At 37.2% G+C, this 17,513-nt stretch overlaps 1 protein-coding gene and 4 non-coding genes across 5 annotated transcripts; all 5 read right to left on the bottom strand.

Moving 5' to 3' along the window:
• Positions 1–39: 39 nt before the first annotated feature.
• Positions 40–11,636, bottom strand: vamp3 (vesicle-associated membrane protein 3 (cellubrevin)). The gene is made up of 5 exons (XM_056403365.1): positions 11,526–11,636; positions 5,625–5,703; positions 2,625–2,783; positions 2,207–2,258; positions 40–1,979 (listed from the first exon to the last, which is right to left on the bottom strand). Coding segments are annotated over exons 1-5 (309 nt in total). The 5' UTR covers positions 11,528–11,636; the 3' UTR covers positions 40–1,962.
• A 4,416-nt stretch (positions 11,637–16,052) lies between these two features.
• Positions 16,053–16,125, bottom strand: trnar-acg (transfer RNA arginine (anticodon ACG)). The gene has a single exon. It is a non-coding gene; the product is annotated as a tRNA-Arg (tRNA).
• Positions 16,126–16,610: 485 nt separating this feature from the next.
• trnar-acg (transfer RNA arginine (anticodon ACG)) lies at positions 16,611–16,683 on the bottom strand. Its single transcript has one exon. It is a non-coding gene; the product is annotated as a tRNA-Arg (tRNA).
• Positions 16,684–17,021: 338 nt separating this feature from the next.
• trnar-acg (transfer RNA arginine (anticodon ACG)) lies at positions 17,022–17,094 on the bottom strand. The gene has a single exon. It is a non-coding gene; the product is annotated as a tRNA-Arg (tRNA).
• Positions 17,095–17,394: 300 nt separating this feature from the next.
• Positions 17,395–17,467, bottom strand: trnar-acg (transfer RNA arginine (anticodon ACG)). Its single transcript has one exon. It is a non-coding gene; the product is annotated as a tRNA-Arg (tRNA).
• Positions 17,468–17,513: the final 46 nt, after the last annotated feature.

Here is a 17,513-nt window from a genome sequence, read left to right as displayed (position 1 = left end):
TTCTGTAACAGATCAAGGAAAACAAATACTTAGACAAGGTTTCGTGATTTAAGTTAAATCTTTTATTCAAGCAAAAGGCATATTGGGCAAAAGAGTAGAATTGCACTTATTTGTAAGTAATTTGGCCTCAAATTTGTGGTGTAGACAGGAGAGGATGATGACAGTTCCATACATCTGTGATAAAAGGCTGGTATGTAAAAGAATTTTCAATGGCCTCTGATAAATATTACACAATTTCCTTCATGTCTACATCTATATACTGTAAAAATGTCTAAAGAGCACATACCTGTGTTAGTGTTCATTTCAATTACTAATGTATCATCCACTACTGAAAAATGCAACAACAGTTCTGATTGGATGAAATGCCAGACACAATTAAATGAATGTACAAAGCAATCCCAACTTGTTTGCCTAATTAAAACATGCTTCTTTTAATAAGACTGAAGCAACAGCAGGGAAAGCAATCATCCAATATTGGTGTTGCCCAACACCCAAAACTGGATTGTTTTTCTCCACACTCACTCAACACCCATGATGCTCAGCAGCAGAGAGCTGAGCAGCAAGATTAGTTCTACATATAATAACAATGCTCAAAAAAATTTAATGTTAGCAAGATAATAAAACTAAAATATCACACGAGGAGCAATTTGCATTTGGGATTGGATAAATGCCAGTGTGACTGAACAGAAGACTTATTAATTAGCTCAGCAGATTAATGCAAGCAGCACAGTATTTGTTTGGACAGAGCATCCAGAAAATACTACTCTTCAACTGGCTGGTTAATATGGTCAATAAGGTATGGCTGTATTGTTGGCTGCTCTCCATTGGAGAAACGGATTAAGGCATCTGTCTAAAACTAAATGTTCTTACTTTGTTGCGCTTGAATATTTCAGAGAAAAACTTTCTGGCATATCCTGGAGAACCTGATTGAGACAACTCCCCACTTCTTAGACCCAGTGTAGCACTTTTGTTTTTTTTTTTTGTTTTTTTTTTTTTTGTTTTTTTTACACTTTATGGCAGTTTCTCTAACCTTTGTCAGACTTTGCGGTTGTTGGTTTTAGAATATAGGCACTTTTCTAAATGCAAGCCCATACTAGTTTATACCTTATCCATCTCAAAAGGAGATGGACAGGGACAGGTAGTATATCAGATGGTCCAGCAGCGTGTTACTGGATAGTTTTTTTTTTTTTTGTTGAGTGACCTTCATTCAATCCTAAATTTAAGATATTATACAGAGAACTCAGTTAACACGTGCATAAATGAATTAAGGCATTGAATCACACTATTTCATTTGTAACTGGAATTTGAAAAGCAAGCAACCGATTTTTTTTAAATGAGGGTAAATTATTAAATATTGAAATATTGACATTAAACTCCAAAAAGTAAAAATGTGTGTACGTTGGAAACGGGTATCTCTTCTGTATGATTACTGTTACAATCTAACCTAACACAGAACAGCATATTGTCTAAGGCACTTATCTTAGCCCGGCACACAAAATCAATGGATATTAATACAGTAAAACATAAAAAAGTAAATATAAGTTGAGGAGAGTTTACAACAATATTCTTCACTTCTAGTCCTGAGGTTGGAATATGTGTGTATGTATGTGCTTTTTATAGGTTTTAGTTGAGTTTTGACTGTATTTATCATCTGTTGTCTTTGGCATGGCACTCTAATAAGCATTTAGTGATGTCTGGTATGGTGTAGTAATGCAGGGTAAAATTCTGGTATTATGACAATCCTTTACTGAGGCACATGTGTGTACGTACACACACACGCACGCACGCACGCACACGGCAATCCAGGACAAGGAATGAAGACCCCATACAGGAGGTGAAAAATGTTGTGTAGCTCAGTAGCCAGTGATCATGTGACCTCTTCTTCTGAGACATTAATTATGCACATTGCTACTCTCTTCTTCTTCTTCATTGTTTCCTCCACTCCTCCGTCCCGTCGCTGCTTTACGATTTATTCCAAACTGTGAATGAAGTAAGAACTTTTTAGATGAAAGTCTTACATAAACTAATTTGTTTTACTACAGAAAGTCAGTAAATTAGTAAAAAAAAAAAAAGCATCTCTAATTTAAATATATGCTAGATCAACATATATAGATAAACATCAACAATCCAGTTTAAACTGAAATCTCTGTAAAGTAATTATATGTAGAAGATTATACTTTATACCAACCACAGGCTTGATACCTACTAATAATGATGACGATAATGATCAATATGACAGCTATCAGGATGGCCCACATCTGGAAGAGGTAAAAGTACAGTAAATTTAGTGCTATACACTTTAACTGGAATTAAGATGTGTATTTTTCAAAAGCAAAGACTTATTATTTGTACTATCTTTTAATTTTGTTAACAACACAATTTTCTGTATTTTTGTTTCACCTCAGTTCACAATCATAAATGGTAAATGTAAACTGTGTTATGTAGTCAAACAATTTACCTTTAATGCTGCTAAAACAAATTAGGTGAACATGAAACTCCATTTAAGGGTTTGGGCTTTGTCAAGACCAATATAACTCAGACCACTTCCAGCTTAGAGACTTGTAGAATTGAGTTAATTCATTATCATTTACAATGTGCTTTTTGGAACAAACTCTGTTAGGCACCTTGCAGTTCTTCCACCAGTATTTCCTTTTCAGTTTAGCGGCACTGGTCTCAAACTGGGAGGCTCCAGCTTGCAGTGCGTCTGCTCTGTCATCCAGTTCAGACAGCTTTTGATCACGCTCCAGCACTTTGTCCACATTAACACGCATAATATCCACCACCTACACAAACACACACAAGAATAAAATACTTGGTTGAATGTCAGTGTTTTTTAAAAATCCTGTTTATGCTGTACAGGACCTAAATGTTTGGTATTCCTGACAAGATATATATATATATATATATATATATATATATATATATATATATATATATATACACTCATGCTTAATAACAGAGTTCACATAGAATCAGAGAGACGTGCAGGTTTGTCACAGTATCACACAATACACATAACCTATATGTTCCACTGATCCACAAACCCAACTTATTGCCCCTCCTCTCAGACAGAGCGGCAGTGTGGAGAGGAGTGTACTGGCCCATGCAGGCCTTACATAACTATGGAGACAGTGATTATATAAACTGCAGGCAGCCAATTGGAGGCTTTGTATGACATGCTACGGTTAAAGTTCTGGGTAGGAGGGGCTAAACCCAAGGGGACCACAAATGAGAGAAGGAGAGGCAGAACAGTAATAGGGTTAAGAGTGACACCCATGGGACGAGTGAGACTTGGCTGACATTTCTTCCTGGTGGCCTCACTGACATGGTTTTGAATATAATTTCTAAAAACTGCAGAAGAAATGACTTTCACTGAATGTTCCCTGGCATGTGAACTGACATGTGGAGGTAGAGCATTAGAGAGCTACTGATTCCACATTGTGGTGATTCATGACACGGCTGCCAAGGGTTATGCAAGTCTCTGCTTGAGACAGATATCAAGGAACAACGGAGTCACAGAGAGTGGCTGAAGAAAGAGAAAGAGGGGAGTGTTTAGGATTAGGCAATTTTTATTTGAACGATCCAATATTGATTATTAAAATCTCAAGATCGATCTTTGCATTTACGCCGTTTGTCAGTGAACATGTACATGTGGACTAAATGTTAAGTTACTGTAGATTCTGTTAATGTAGTGGTTACTTACTGAAAGTGGTTCAGGTAGGGCTGCAAGATATGCAGAATGTCTAGTTTATGGAAATTGAGTTATTACTACAGTGCATTCAAAAAGTATTCAGACCCCTTCAACTTTTTTCATATTTTATGTTAAAAAATTTTTTTTTTTTTCCCTCATCAATGTACAGTCAATACCCCCTAATGACAAAGTGAAAACCAAATTGTAGAAATCTTTGCAAATTCAATAAAAATGAAAAACTGAAATATCACATTGACATAAGTATTCAGACCCTTTGCTATGACACTTGACCTCAGGTGTCTCCCTTTTCTCTTGATCATCTCTGAGATATTTCTACACTATACTTAACTGAAGTCCACTTGGGGTAAATTCAGCTGATTGGACAGGATTTGGAAAGGCACACACCTAAGGTCTCATAGCTGACAGTGCATAACAGAGCAAAAACTAAGCCATGAGGAGGAAGGAGTTGCCTGCAGAGCTCAGAGACGGAACTGTGTTGAGGCACAGAGCTGGGGAAGGCGACAAAAAAATAAAAATACATTTCTTCTGAGATTTTCTCATATCTCCACAAAGGATCTCTGGAGCTCAGCCAGAGTGACCATCAGTTTCTTGGTAACCTCTCTTGTGAAAGCCCTTCTCCCCTGTTGCTCAGTTTATCAATGTGACATTTCAGGTTTTTCCTTTTTAATACATTTGCAAAAATTACTATATGTTGTTTTCAGTTTGTCATTATAGGGTACTGAGTGTAGATTGATCGGCTGAAAAATATTTTTTATCTATTTTGAAATAAGGCTGTAACATAACAAAATGTGAAAAATTGAAGGGGTCTGAACACTTTCTGAATGCACTGCACATGCACAAAAAGAAAGTTAAAAAGAAAAGTAGATGATAGCTGGCTATTTTAGCTACACTGATTCATGACAGCCTCGTAAACTGTGTAGTGAACAATTACGGTCTGTGTGGACCCACCAAATCTTACTGGACTGTCACAACTCAGGATGGTCAGCTGACTCTGGTCAGCTTTCTCTGGACTCTGCGCACTGATTTGAGCTTTCAGTTTGTGTTTGACATGGATTTTACTTTATTCAGTCTGTACGTGCAGGCAAGCATACCCTAGCTAAGGTATCTGCAATTATCAAGCTACTGTTTCATCAACACAAACCTTGCAGATGAATTAGTGAACAGACAGTTTCTGTCGCGTCTGTGCTCAAAGTGATCATTAAAAAGGATGATGCATAATGATGACACCCTTGTAAGTGGTGCAGTTTTTTAGTTATTCTTTTTAAATGTTTTGCATCTGTAGACCTAAAGAATATACATATATCTTGTTTTAATTGTTTTGAATTTGCAAAGGAAAATTAATCCTTGGTCCAGAGTTTTATAACCACAAATGTAATCAGAATTTAGCCAATAATGTGCAGTGCGATTGAGACAATTTTATATTCAAGGAAAAATTTGTTGATCACTTGTTGAATTTGGAAGAAATTTAAGTTCAAAGGGTAAATTCTGAGAAGCGGTTTAACATTCATATTTCTCTGATTGATATTAAATTGAATTAAAATGAATAAATTCTGGACTTCTGGAATCAAAATTGGAAGATCAGTGCCCTAGATATCCAGCCCTAGAGGAGTTAGTGGGCTTGGTGAGGTAAATGAGGTACACTGAGAAAGGTAGACTAAGTAGAACTTACATCCAGTTTAAGAGTTATAAAATTGACTTTAAGATGGGGCAGAGTGAAATGCTATCATGTGAGAGCTTTTTTTATAAATGATAATCAGAAATCAATAATTTCTGTATTCTTAATAGTAATACATACATGAATTAGGATTTTTTTTTTTTTTTTTTAAACAACAGGGTTATTTTTAGTATCAACTAGTGTGAAAATAAAAGCCTGGGGCTTTAAATGGACCTCAAGCCATTAGACATATCATACCTCATCCACCTGCGCCTGGGTCTGCTGCAAGCGCTTGTTGCCTGACGCTGCGCCAGAGCCTTCTGGACCGAGGGCTGACCTGATGATGAAAAGGTAAATATTAGCCTCGTGTGAGATTTAAAAAAGAAAATCTGTTACATACCACATAACTAAATCTCCACCTAAAATGTTAATGCATTTATCAATTCAGCACCCAAGTGACCTGAGTTGGTGACATTTGTTTTTGGTGCAGTAAGAAAGCAAACACATTACACTGTGTCTGTGGAACAACACACAGTATATGACAACTGATCCTACCTCACTTAACATGCTGTATTCAACAGTTGATGCCAATTATTGCTGACATTTCTAGTCATTAAATCATTGAATAAAATAAATTGTTGATTTTGTGAAATCGTATAGAAAAGGACATGTTGAGGTTTTTTAGAAAAGTCTGCTACACAGCAAAACCAATCTGAGGGAGCTCTAAGACCAACAGGAGTGACACTGCAATTACATGATAATTTAAACCAAAACAGAGTAGTTTGGTGACTCTAAACCAACCCACAGAATGTCTGACCATGTACACAAAAATTCACATTTCACATGTTGAAAATCCCTCACTGATATAGTAGAATGATTCCTGTAGAGAAATTTGTCTGTTTTATTTTTGGTGGAGGAAGAGGTGGGACATGTGAATATTGATACTGTACACATGCTCTAGTTTGTCTGCCAATAAATTAACATATTAAGCACATTGTTCTGTTTTTACTTTCCTTAACATGTCATGTCCATGTCTGTCTCGTGGCTGAAGTGGCGTTCAAAATAATAACTAACTGAGGATGGATATTATCTGGATGGAGGTTAATTTATCAAGCAAGAATACACTGGGTGGTTATATGCCTTAACCTCCTAGGACCTGGCGTCCACATATGTGGACCTCACATTTTGGGTTCTCTAGACTACAATACTAACTTTTTCTCAACAAGGGCCTGGTGACCACATATGAGGATATTATACTGCCACTCAGTAATAGAAATTTAAAACTAATGTCCTCATATGTGGACATCATTTTTCTCAGGTCCCAATCAGCCTATATAGCAAAGAATAGAGCTCGGGTCTTAGGAGGTTAAGAATGAATGGGAGGCCCATAGATTTGCTGCAAGATTAATGCTTCATGTCAATGCTTCATAACAGTCAACTAACTGTAAATAGGGAGCTGAGTGAAATACATCAGAAAAAAATGATTGTGTTTGGACATAACAGCATACACCCAGCCCATCTAAAACTGCAAGCATGTATCTTAATCCTCATTGTCTGACGGTTTTTCTAAACAACTTGGGAAGAGTGTTCTAAACAAGAACACAAAGTAGTTAGCTACTGCCACCCTCTGACTCCACACCGCATTGCTCTTCAGTGACACCACTTATTTTGAGAAAGACAACAACAGATCACTGAAAATAGGAGGATTGGTTTAAGGCGTTAATATCAAACTGTAAGGGATTATTATGACTCAGTAAACAGACCAGTGTAGCTACTGACAACATATACAAAGACTCAGCCCACATTAAAAGAAAGCCAAGACAGCTGCAGATGGGTAATTTCCTTCGCATGCAAAACAGTTATTGCACACATCAATGCATAGACAACATGCTCAAAACATCCCTTATCATCCCTTATGACAAACAAAGCTATGAATGACAAGTGCTTCTAACATTAGTGCAGGAAATAATTAGGACTTTTTGATAAACATATACTGAATAAAATGATCATATACTCCTTATCAAAATAAATCAGCACCTATACTGACCTACTGTCCATGACAAAGAGCCACACACTCACAAACCCTCTCTTATTTCTTCTGGCACTACTTAGTTCGAAGTGAAATTACTACTGAAACTACTAAAATGAAATTTGCTTATGTTAGACACACTGTATATTTGGTTCCACAACAGAAGTCAGTGTGGGTACTGAGGAATGAGGAAGCTGACTAAACTGCACTTCTGTATATTATAGCCAACTACCTACTCCACTCTCTCCTAAATCCTTATTAATTTACAAACACAAGTCTTTCTGTCATACAGGATTCTCAATTTTCTGGCTTAGTATCAATAACTGAACAATCCTGATTCACCCTACTGCATAACAAAGTCAGAAAACAAACCTATTTATCTAACTGCCAGCTATAGTCACCCGACACACAGCAGAGCGGCTGAGAGGGAGTGTTAATGTCACAGTCAGCCAGAGTGTATAAACATCTGTCAGCACTGCAGAGGTGACTGCAGCTGATAGCCAACTTTAAATACAGCTCAAGTCTAGGTGCGTGATTCAACAGCTGACTTACATTCCAACTGCCTTGGTTTCAACAACACAGGAACACTCAATGTAAACTGCGATATACGGTAGTAACACTAACCTACTTCATTTCCTGAAGAAAAACAATCCATGACGTATATTCTTCCAGAAAAGGAAGGCAAACATCAAACCCAACAATGGCGAATAGGTGCGAATCCTGTTACACACCCAAGACCTCATGAAAGCAGAACTTCATGTTTACAGGCACAACTTTGAGTACTTAGTGTACACTGGAGGTTTCTGAGGCAAAATTATTTAAAATTTTTATCAATTCTTTTGTTTTAGTTAAGAGGTGATACAAATGTAAAATGAAATACACACAAAACAGCACTTATTTAAAAAAAAAACAACTGCAGATATCACACTTTTCCTACAGGGGGCACAGGTGCCAAAATTACAAAGCTAAGACTTTTAATGACTGTAGATGGCACACCTTGCCATGTCTACACAGGCATGTATTTAATTACCTATTAGTGCCCTTGACTTTTGGTGCCACGGGCTGGACTGGAACTTCTGATCCAAAAGTGCAGGTGTGAAACAATATGCACTACAACTCTGCAACTGGATTTTATTGGATGAGCCTGGTTCCAGGTGCTTTGCTTAAATGACACACAATGTCATCAATATGGAGTCTAATGATTTTGTGTCATTTGAAAGACTCTTACTTCCACAGAGAATTAACATCCATATGCAACTCTATCCAGCTTTTACCTAATTGCTATGATTCTCCAGCTGCACATAGACTGTATGGTTCAGTCTCTTTTCATAAAACACCAACAGAGTGAGTCTTAGAATAATCGTATCTGATAATAATTTTTTGACTTAAACACTCTAAATCCATGTCTCCAGGATTTAAAGTTATGGGAAATAATGATCTAGGCTTCACAGCAGAGTGGCCAGATGTTAGGAGGAATCCTTTCATGTGAAAAGTGCATGAAAGCAGCTAAAGCAGTCTGGGACTCTGAGAAACAAGATTATCTGGTCTGATGAAATCAAAATTTAACTGTTTGACCTCAACTGTAAGCATCATGTCTGGTGTCCTCCAGACATGATGCTTAGAATTGGTTGTCCTTCTGGAAGTTTCTCCCATCTCCACACGGGGTCTCTGGAGCTCAGCCGGAGTGACCTTTGGGTTCTTGTCACTTCTCTTACCATGGTCCTTCTCACCTCCCCTATATGGACAGGTGTGTGCCTTTCCAAATTATGTCCAATCAATTGAATTTACAACAGGTGGACTCCAGTAAAGCTGTAGAAACATCTCAAAGATGATCAAGAGAAACTGGAGACATCTGAGCTAAATTTCAAGTTCAAAAGGTCTGAAAACTTTTTATTTTTAATAAATTTGCTAAAATTTTTGAAATTCTGTTTTTGTTTTGTCATTGTGAGGTATTGTGTGTTTAATTCAAGCACAAAGCAACATAACAGAATGTGAAAAAATTGTGGTCACATACACACTTACTGAATTCACTGTATGACTACAGTCTGATCATTCTTATTTTTTATTCTTCATGGTGACCATATCTTCTATTTACCTTTAGACAAAAGAGATTTACCTTATCATGGCACAAAAAGCACAGGTATAATTAACATTAATGATGACTTCACTCCATTTAAACGTTGCAGTAAGCCATGCAAAGTGAGCCAGTGTGTGTACAATAACAGGGTCATAAAAGTGAATGACATAAATAGACTGCAACAATCATTTATCTTACAAATTACATCCGTGCTTTCCCTGCAGTGACATGTCAACATGTCATGGAAAATGTCTACTGACTGCCACCTTGGTTCTTGTGGTGGATGTTAGCGGATTCTAATAACATAATAAACAAATAAGACATCTTTTAAATTTCTTAATTTAAAATAAATCTGTGGTTTGACTTTCTGGAGGCACAAAAGATTTTGTTTTCCACAGTTTATTTTCCCTCATCAATTCTCCAGTGCTGACACACGCTGTGGAGACAGGTCTGGCTATACGAGACCGGGAGCCAGCAGACATGTCCATCTCATTGTAATAAAGCAGGGCATCACTTTTTTATGTAAAGACTCCTATCTCCTATCTCACTCTATCTCTGTGTTAAGTTTTTACACAGGTGTAAAGCCAACAGTCCCAAATCAAAGCAATTGCATTAGACACTGTATTATAGGAGTAACTTTCTCTTTGATGTTTTTCTGTTAATTTTTTTCATGTTAATGTGTAATGAATTGGTCCAAATAACTTTATGCTTGTCTCCAGTCCTACATCCAAACTCTGACTAAACAAACATACAGTCTTCTTGAAGTAAAGGAGTAGCCCTCTTACAGAAAGTGATATTCATTTTTTTCACACAATTATTTTATATACTATATCAACTACTACTTGTTTATCAATCCCAACAGAAAAATATTGATATACGACTTTGTCAATACTTGTAGTTTCTCTACTGGATTGTGGAAGTAGAAAAAAATACTGTCAAGCCTCCAAAATTACACGGTTAAGTTCATGTGTCATGTACTGTGACTGTATTGTATATCATATCAAATCGTTCACTGACTGTATAACCGAGCCAACATTTTATCTTTACAAAGATCATTTACGTAGTAAATTATAATGAAATGATTCATGAAATTATGACATCATAACCTCCTGCCACTAACACTATGAATTATTGATTTAAACAAAACATCTCTCTATTCATGAAAGTACATGAGAATTCTGGGTTACAAGTTTGACTGCAGCCAAGTAGTTAAGCTCTGGAAACTCCTGCTTTATCACAGTAAAAAGTTAGGTACGATGCTTCTTGGATATTTTTAAGCTGAAACTATCTTCATCGAGGATTAACATCACCCAAACAGATACTGTGACGTTATTTACAGACTCGATCAGGGCTTCTTTTTAAACTATATGATACTATTTGGACAGACTTCCTTTGTAGGGTGGTAGGTAGTGGTAGGGTGTGAATGGATGAAGGGATGGCGGAGGTTAGTGGAAATACTAAAACAAGGGGTCCTTCAAACGAAATTAGGATTTGGCTTGTCCTGTATTTTCATTCTCACTTGACCAAAGACCGATAAACAAGTGATAATAACAATAAAACATCGCTCAGTTCTAGTTGCACCACTTTAATTACACAATTACGTACTACTAACACACAGATACGTTAGCCATCAATACATTTCCTGTTCCAAGTTGACTTTTCACCATTACTTTTACTTCGCTAACACTGTATTGATTTCCGATTACACTTGCAATATTTACAACGAAATGCTTCCACTAGTCTTTAAATTAATAACCAAACAGAAAACCGGGGACCTGGAGGAAAGCCTAGCTTGTGCAAAGAAACGTCGACACAGTTTGTGTTGGACGAAGTTAGCAAGATGTAGCTACAGCTAGCTTAGCTACATCTCGAAAACTAACGTCCTAGCACTTGTTGCGGGCTAGTAGCAACGCAGCAAACTTTTGGGCGTTGCTTTCTTTCTGTGATCCAGTTTCACCAAACCACCAAGAAGGCAGGTATGCTAGACAAAGTTTCACCAAGTTTCGACCATTTAATTTAAAACACACGTTTGGTAGAACCATAACAGACTTACATTGTGAGATGAAATTCGTTTGAACTGCACTGGTGCTGCTTCTTGCTTCTGAGCTAATGCTAAGTATCAAGTCGTAACTGTTACTGCCGTCGGTTGTGCTGCCTTCCCTTCCTATCGGAAATGGGAAAAGTGAATCATGGGCAAACGTGAAGCTCCACGGGATAATTAAAAATGACTTAAAAAATTAAATTATTAATTCCTCGTTAACTGTTACCTAGTTACTTAGAGCTACTTTATTTTGTAATAAAATATAATCCAAAAACTGACTCATATTACTTGGTACACTTTATTGTTAGGTGTTGTATTATAAAAGTAAGAACAAACGAAAGGCACTTAAAGGCATCATTAAAGAGGCAGTAGCCTGTAGCCCCCTGAGCATAATGCAATTATTAACGCATAACATTAGATTATAGCATAGAAGGGAGCACATACTCGAAATATGGCAAGATATGAGGGTAGAGGTTAAAATGGAAGAGTAACATCTCAAGTCTGTGCATTTTCTACCTTCAATCATTTAATTGGTCATCTGTCCGGTAGATATGCGAGGAAAGAGCGACCATCAAAGCCCGTGATCAGCATGTGACTATGGGAACCAGAACTTTACTTTGAATATTTTCAAAGTTAGAAATAGTCCTTCAACACGCATTTCACTACTGCAACTGAAAAAGGAACAACATTCGTTATTTGGAGTAGTCCACATGAATCAAACTGATTTCTTTCTTTATTAATTCAGTCAGCCCTCTTTATAGGCTGACTTATTAATAGAAACTACTCAGAGGACAAAGATATTCTTTGTGACAGCAAAGATCCATAGTTTACAAATATGAATTTAAAACTCCATGCTACAGGTCAGGGCAGTAGCTCTGCTATTTTTCTGACAGTCAGTGACTTGTTTTCTTTTAATCAACTATGAGTTAAGTGTCTTGAAGCACTTGAAGGCAACATCAAAGAGGCAGTGTCCTGTCACCCAATGTAGATAGCTAATTTATGTCACTTTGTCTAAAATTCATCTTTATACATGTAAAAAAAAAAAATACAAACCCTGTCAGTGGTTAGTGGATAAGTGATTGGATAAAGATGTGTCCTAAGATACAGGCAAGTAACAAACAAACAACAATCTCGAGTAAATGAGTGGGGAAAAAAAACATACAGGGGGTCACAAGAGTCGCCACATATCTGCATTTGCTATTCAATACAAAATGAATAAACATCAATATGATATACTGTATCTTTATTAAAATGTTTATATGATGCTTGCTGTTAACATTTGTTAGTTTGCAGGTCAAATATACTGTTAATGGTAGATAATAATAATAATACATTTTATTTAAAGGCGCCTTTCTTGGCATTCAAGGACACTGTACAGAGTTACACAAATTGAGATTAAAAACACATTAAGAAGAAGCAACAATAAAAATGAAATATAAAAATAAAAACAATACAAAAGTGACAGAGCAATTGGCATCAGATGGAAAAGGCAGTTTTAAACAGATGTGTTTTGAGTTGTGATTTGAAATGGGGGAATGAATCGATATTTCTGAGTTGGGGTGGTAGTAGATGTAATATACAACAAATTCCCTGGGAAAGAAATACATTTGTATTTTGCTAAATACTTGCAACAAATCCCCCTCTAAAGTTTTTCCGTGTTGTCAATTGATAGGCAGTCAAACAAAGTTGCAGTTGGTCCTTAGATGGTTTTGGTAAACCCAAGCTTCCCTTTACCCAACAACAACATTGTCATCTTGTGCTTTCCTTTTTGGTTACATACCAGATCATTCATTTACAGCTTCCCTTAGCAGGTCTCTGTTACAAGAAAAGAGTTTTTAGGCAGAGTTGTAATGGCTTCATTAATATACCTCATGTGTGATATTACTTTATTTATTTAAAAACAACATAAATCATTTTAAGATTAAGCACCATACTCTAACAACTTACACGATTTATCTCTTTCTGAGCAGCACCTCCATTATACAGCAGGCTGGAACTGTCCTGTAAATTAAATGGTTTCATTTACTCCAAACTTAGCATATAATACACAACAATATAGGCTCTCATTTCCAATAGTATCCATGAGGTATGCTTGTCAAATGTGCTAAAACATGACAGAAATCCTAGACGATCACATTCCACCTCTCTGCTGGCTTTCATGCTGGTCGTCTGATATTTTCAGCAGGTGCACTAAGCAACAAAGTCAATGTAAATGTCCTAACTTCTTAACTCTCTGTCTTCAGACTGCAAGCCTGTATATAAGGACACAGTAATGGTGAATGCCTGAGTGACTTGCTTGATTGAGTTACACTTCATGCCTGTTGAACAAAGGAGTGCTTCTCAAGTCCAGGTTCTGGACATGGTCATTATGCATGATGCCTGGTTTCACGTGGATAGTATCACACTCTGTGCAGGGACCCAGCTGCCCTAACATTTTTAGTCGAAGCCCTCCTGTTAATATCGTCTATAGTTACTGACATTTACATTTATTTTGAAAAATCAGAACTGGCAGAGAGGATGTGAAGATGTGAAGGGTCTGAATACATTCTAAAATAATGTGTGTATTTGAGCAAAAAAAAACCCCAAAGCTTTCAGCAAATGTGAAAGAAATTACAAGTGATAGAGAACTTATATATCCTAAATCCATTTCTACCGGCTCTGCAGCCTCGCTGACCTCTGTACTGCAGCCTCCAGGAAAACACTCTGATGCACGTTTCTCTCGGATTTTCTGCAGGAAGTCAGACGCTGTTGATTTCCTCAGGAGTGCTGTTATGCAAACAGTTGACACAGATGCATTCATTGCAGATAAGAGCTGAGAGGTTGCATATTGTAATGAAATAGCAGTTTCTGAGAAAAATGTTTAATCTCCCTCACAGATGTAAGTGATCACGAGCATCACAGTCAGCAGTGTTGCAGCCGTGTCCTCATGCACACTCTTCTACCTCTCGATTGTTGCGCCCCCCTGCCAGCACCTGGCACTTTGTGTTTGTCACCTGAGAAACAGGCATCAGCTAGATTTGTTCTAAGCAGTGGGGAGGGAAAGAATGTATCGTTGTGTAAAGAACAGGGCCGTAGAAATCATAGAGAATGATGAGAGAAATCTTTTGTGTGTCTGTTTGTGTTTGGGGAGCACAAAGTCCTGTGAATAGCTTTTTGTTTGGGAAATGGTGTACAATTTTGAAGGTCTATTAAAAATGTATAAACTTTGTATTTGCTGAAATTACCAACTTTTCCTCCAGTATGATTGGCATGACCCACTACAGGTTATTCAAACAGAGAAAAATTTAACTGTAGCATTCAAGTGCAGCCGACATTCCAGTTGTCGTGTAAACATTTTAAAGCTGCATAAATGAACATTTTCACATTAACATTGGGTCAAACAAGTATGTGTAATGTGAACAAGCCCTAATTGCACACCAAATTACAACCCTCACAGCAGGAATCCCTACTCTTCCTGCTGTCACATTTTGACATACAACAGAAACAGATTTCTCTTCATTAACAAAAGAATATTGTAAGCCAATGACCATCAGGTAAAAATCTGCACCCTGGACCTGCAGCACCTCTTGTGTTAAGTATTCACTATTGTGCTTTTAGTGTGATGCAGGCTTTGTATAAATAGGGTTTCTGTAAATGCATCTGAAGAGCTTCTAGTGTTGTACCACAGCCAGTAGAGCATCTGAATGCATTAATACTTTGATGCTTGATGATGCTGCCACCTAGAGGTGTGTTTGTTTTATATCCGATTACTACATGTGAGCCCACTGCTTCAGAATGTAATGGTATTTACTTAAGTGATCAAATTCACTTCAGTAAAGTTATCTACATCAAGTATTTATATCTCATACTAAGAAAAGTTTGTTATCATTCAGTCACACTTCTTATGAGTCAAATGATGATCACCCACGATGTTAATATAAAATGTTGCCCTAACACAAATATAAAGTACATGGTATTTTATAATTGCAATTTATAATAGTAATTGTTATTAGAAAATAAGCCTACATGAACCCCTGAACTTAGAAAGTATTTTTGGAAAGTTGTGCTCAGTAGCTTTAACTGCAACTGAAAGATGTTTTCAGTCCTGCAAAGGCCTGTGGTGTGTATACCAGGACTGATTTACTGATTTTCTGAAAAGCCAGCTATTAAATAAAACCAGCAGTACTTTCTGACGGTGAGGTCCTGTTTTTCTACTCTGCCAGCTGTTAGACTGTTCACTTGGTGTCCTGTGAAATGTTACTTTTTATTATATCCAGATATGGTGACATTCCATGATGATGTAGTTATGTAATGTTATGTAAGTGTTCCTCACAGTAATGATGCTGAAAAGTAGAACCAGCCAGGAGACAAAACTTAGTCACACGCGTTATCCGTCAAATCTTGGTAGCGATAAGCAAAGCAATTGGTAAGAAAACGTGCATTATATCTGATATTTTCACTAAAATAAGAGTTGTTGTAAACCAACTGATTAAAAGATCTATATACCATTATAACAGTCCTTAACGTTAAAAATAATGCAAGGTTTGAAGTCAGAAAACACGAGCCAGCCAGGAGTCGAACCTAGAATCTTCTGATCCGTAGTCAGACGCGTTATCCATTGCGCCACTGGCCCTACAAAGTGCTATGAAGTTTGTGTATTGTATATATTTGTACTCTCAGGATCCATGTCTTCGTGGCACTAGCTGTCCCACCTCAGATTGACATCTGTGTGGCACAGTCTAGGTTACACGTTTTATAGCCCACCTTACCAAACATATTTAGGTAAAACTGAATGCAGATTTCCTTATGGCTGTTAGTATAACATAAAATTCATACATTGAACTTCACTTCCACTCTGTGCCTGACCTGGTTTTGCAACGAGAACCAGCATCTCTACAGTTAGAAAACACTTAAAATAAAGTAAAATAGTTCATGTTTATGTTTGTGTGTATATTTTTGACTAAAACACGAGTTATTTTAAGCAGATGGACTGTACCTCGTCTACATGGTCTACATAGGTTTATCTACATAGGTTTATCTACATGCGAGAACGATCCGTGATGTCACACATTACTTTACCCAAGAATTAAGCATAGAGTAGTGATCATAATGAAAAGTCGAGCCAGCCAGGAGTCGAACCTAGAATCTTCTGATCCGTAGTCAGACGCGTTATCCATTGCGCCACTGGCCCGTCGAAAGCCATTAAAAACATTATTTTGTCTGTCTGTGCTACTCCCTGCATAGGACAGCAGCATCTCTTTAGACCTGTGTGCAGATCGGTCATAAAGGAAGACAAATTTAGGCAATCGAGGAAGCATTTGCACCATCCTCTACACATATATTCTATTACGAAAAATACTTAGCCTTGTTCTTTAATCAATTGTGACATTTTGACTAAAGCAAGTTTCTTTAACAAGTTGCTCTTGTAGTTTTAGTTTTAGAAAGATCGCTACCTTGGTTCAACTACACATGTTTAGCGGTCCGTGTTGTGCTATGCTACGCATGTTTCTAGTGATGAAGTTTAAAACTCGAACCAGCCAGGAGTCGAACCTAGAATCTTCTGATCCGTAGTCAGACGCGTTATCCATTGCGCCACTGGCCCGACAGGAAATTCACAGAGACAGATCTAAGTGTGTCTTGACTGTCAGGATCTCAGGATTTTACTTAATTAAAAGCATGAAAATACATAGCTAATCTAAGTGTAGTTTGAAAAAAAGGACTGATTCTGCAGGAAATGCGCCTGTGAAATTTCAATTATCATAGGTGACATTAGTTTTGTGTACGTTTAAGCACCATTATTCAGTATAACAGGAGCACCTCATGATGGGTTCACTTCGTCTTACTATGACTATTACTATGTAACTCTGTTGTACATTTGTATCATACTTTGTTGTAGAAAAGACGAGCCAGCCAGGAGTCGAACCTAGAATCTTCTGATCCGTAGTCAGACGCGTTATCCATTGCGCCACTGGCCCGTGAGCAAATATATCCTTTTATGACGTTCACGACCCCTTCTTCTGG

This window comes from Seriola aureovittata, chromosome 2 (assembly GCF_021018895.1).
Source record: "Seriola aureovittata isolate HTS-2021-v1 ecotype China chromosome 2, ASM2101889v1, whole genome shotgun sequence".
NCBI lineage: Eukaryota > Metazoa > Chordata > Actinopteri > Carangiformes > Carangidae > Seriola > Seriola aureovittata.
Note: the sequence above shows the minus strand (reverse complement) of the source record. Positions and strands in the feature narration are given on the sequence as shown.

Bases quoted from the DNA above. Each gene is read 5' to 3' on its own strand.
- vamp3 (XM_056403365.1), bottom strand. The intron at 2,784-5,624 runs GTATGATATGTC...GTGTTTGTGTAG, and splicing joins CCCAGGCGCAGGTGGATGAG to GTGGTGGATATTATGCGTGT. The intron at 2,259-2,624 runs GTGCCTAACAGA...TACCTCTTCCAG, and splicing joins ACTGGTGGAAGAACTGCAAG to ATGTGGGCCATCCTGATAGC.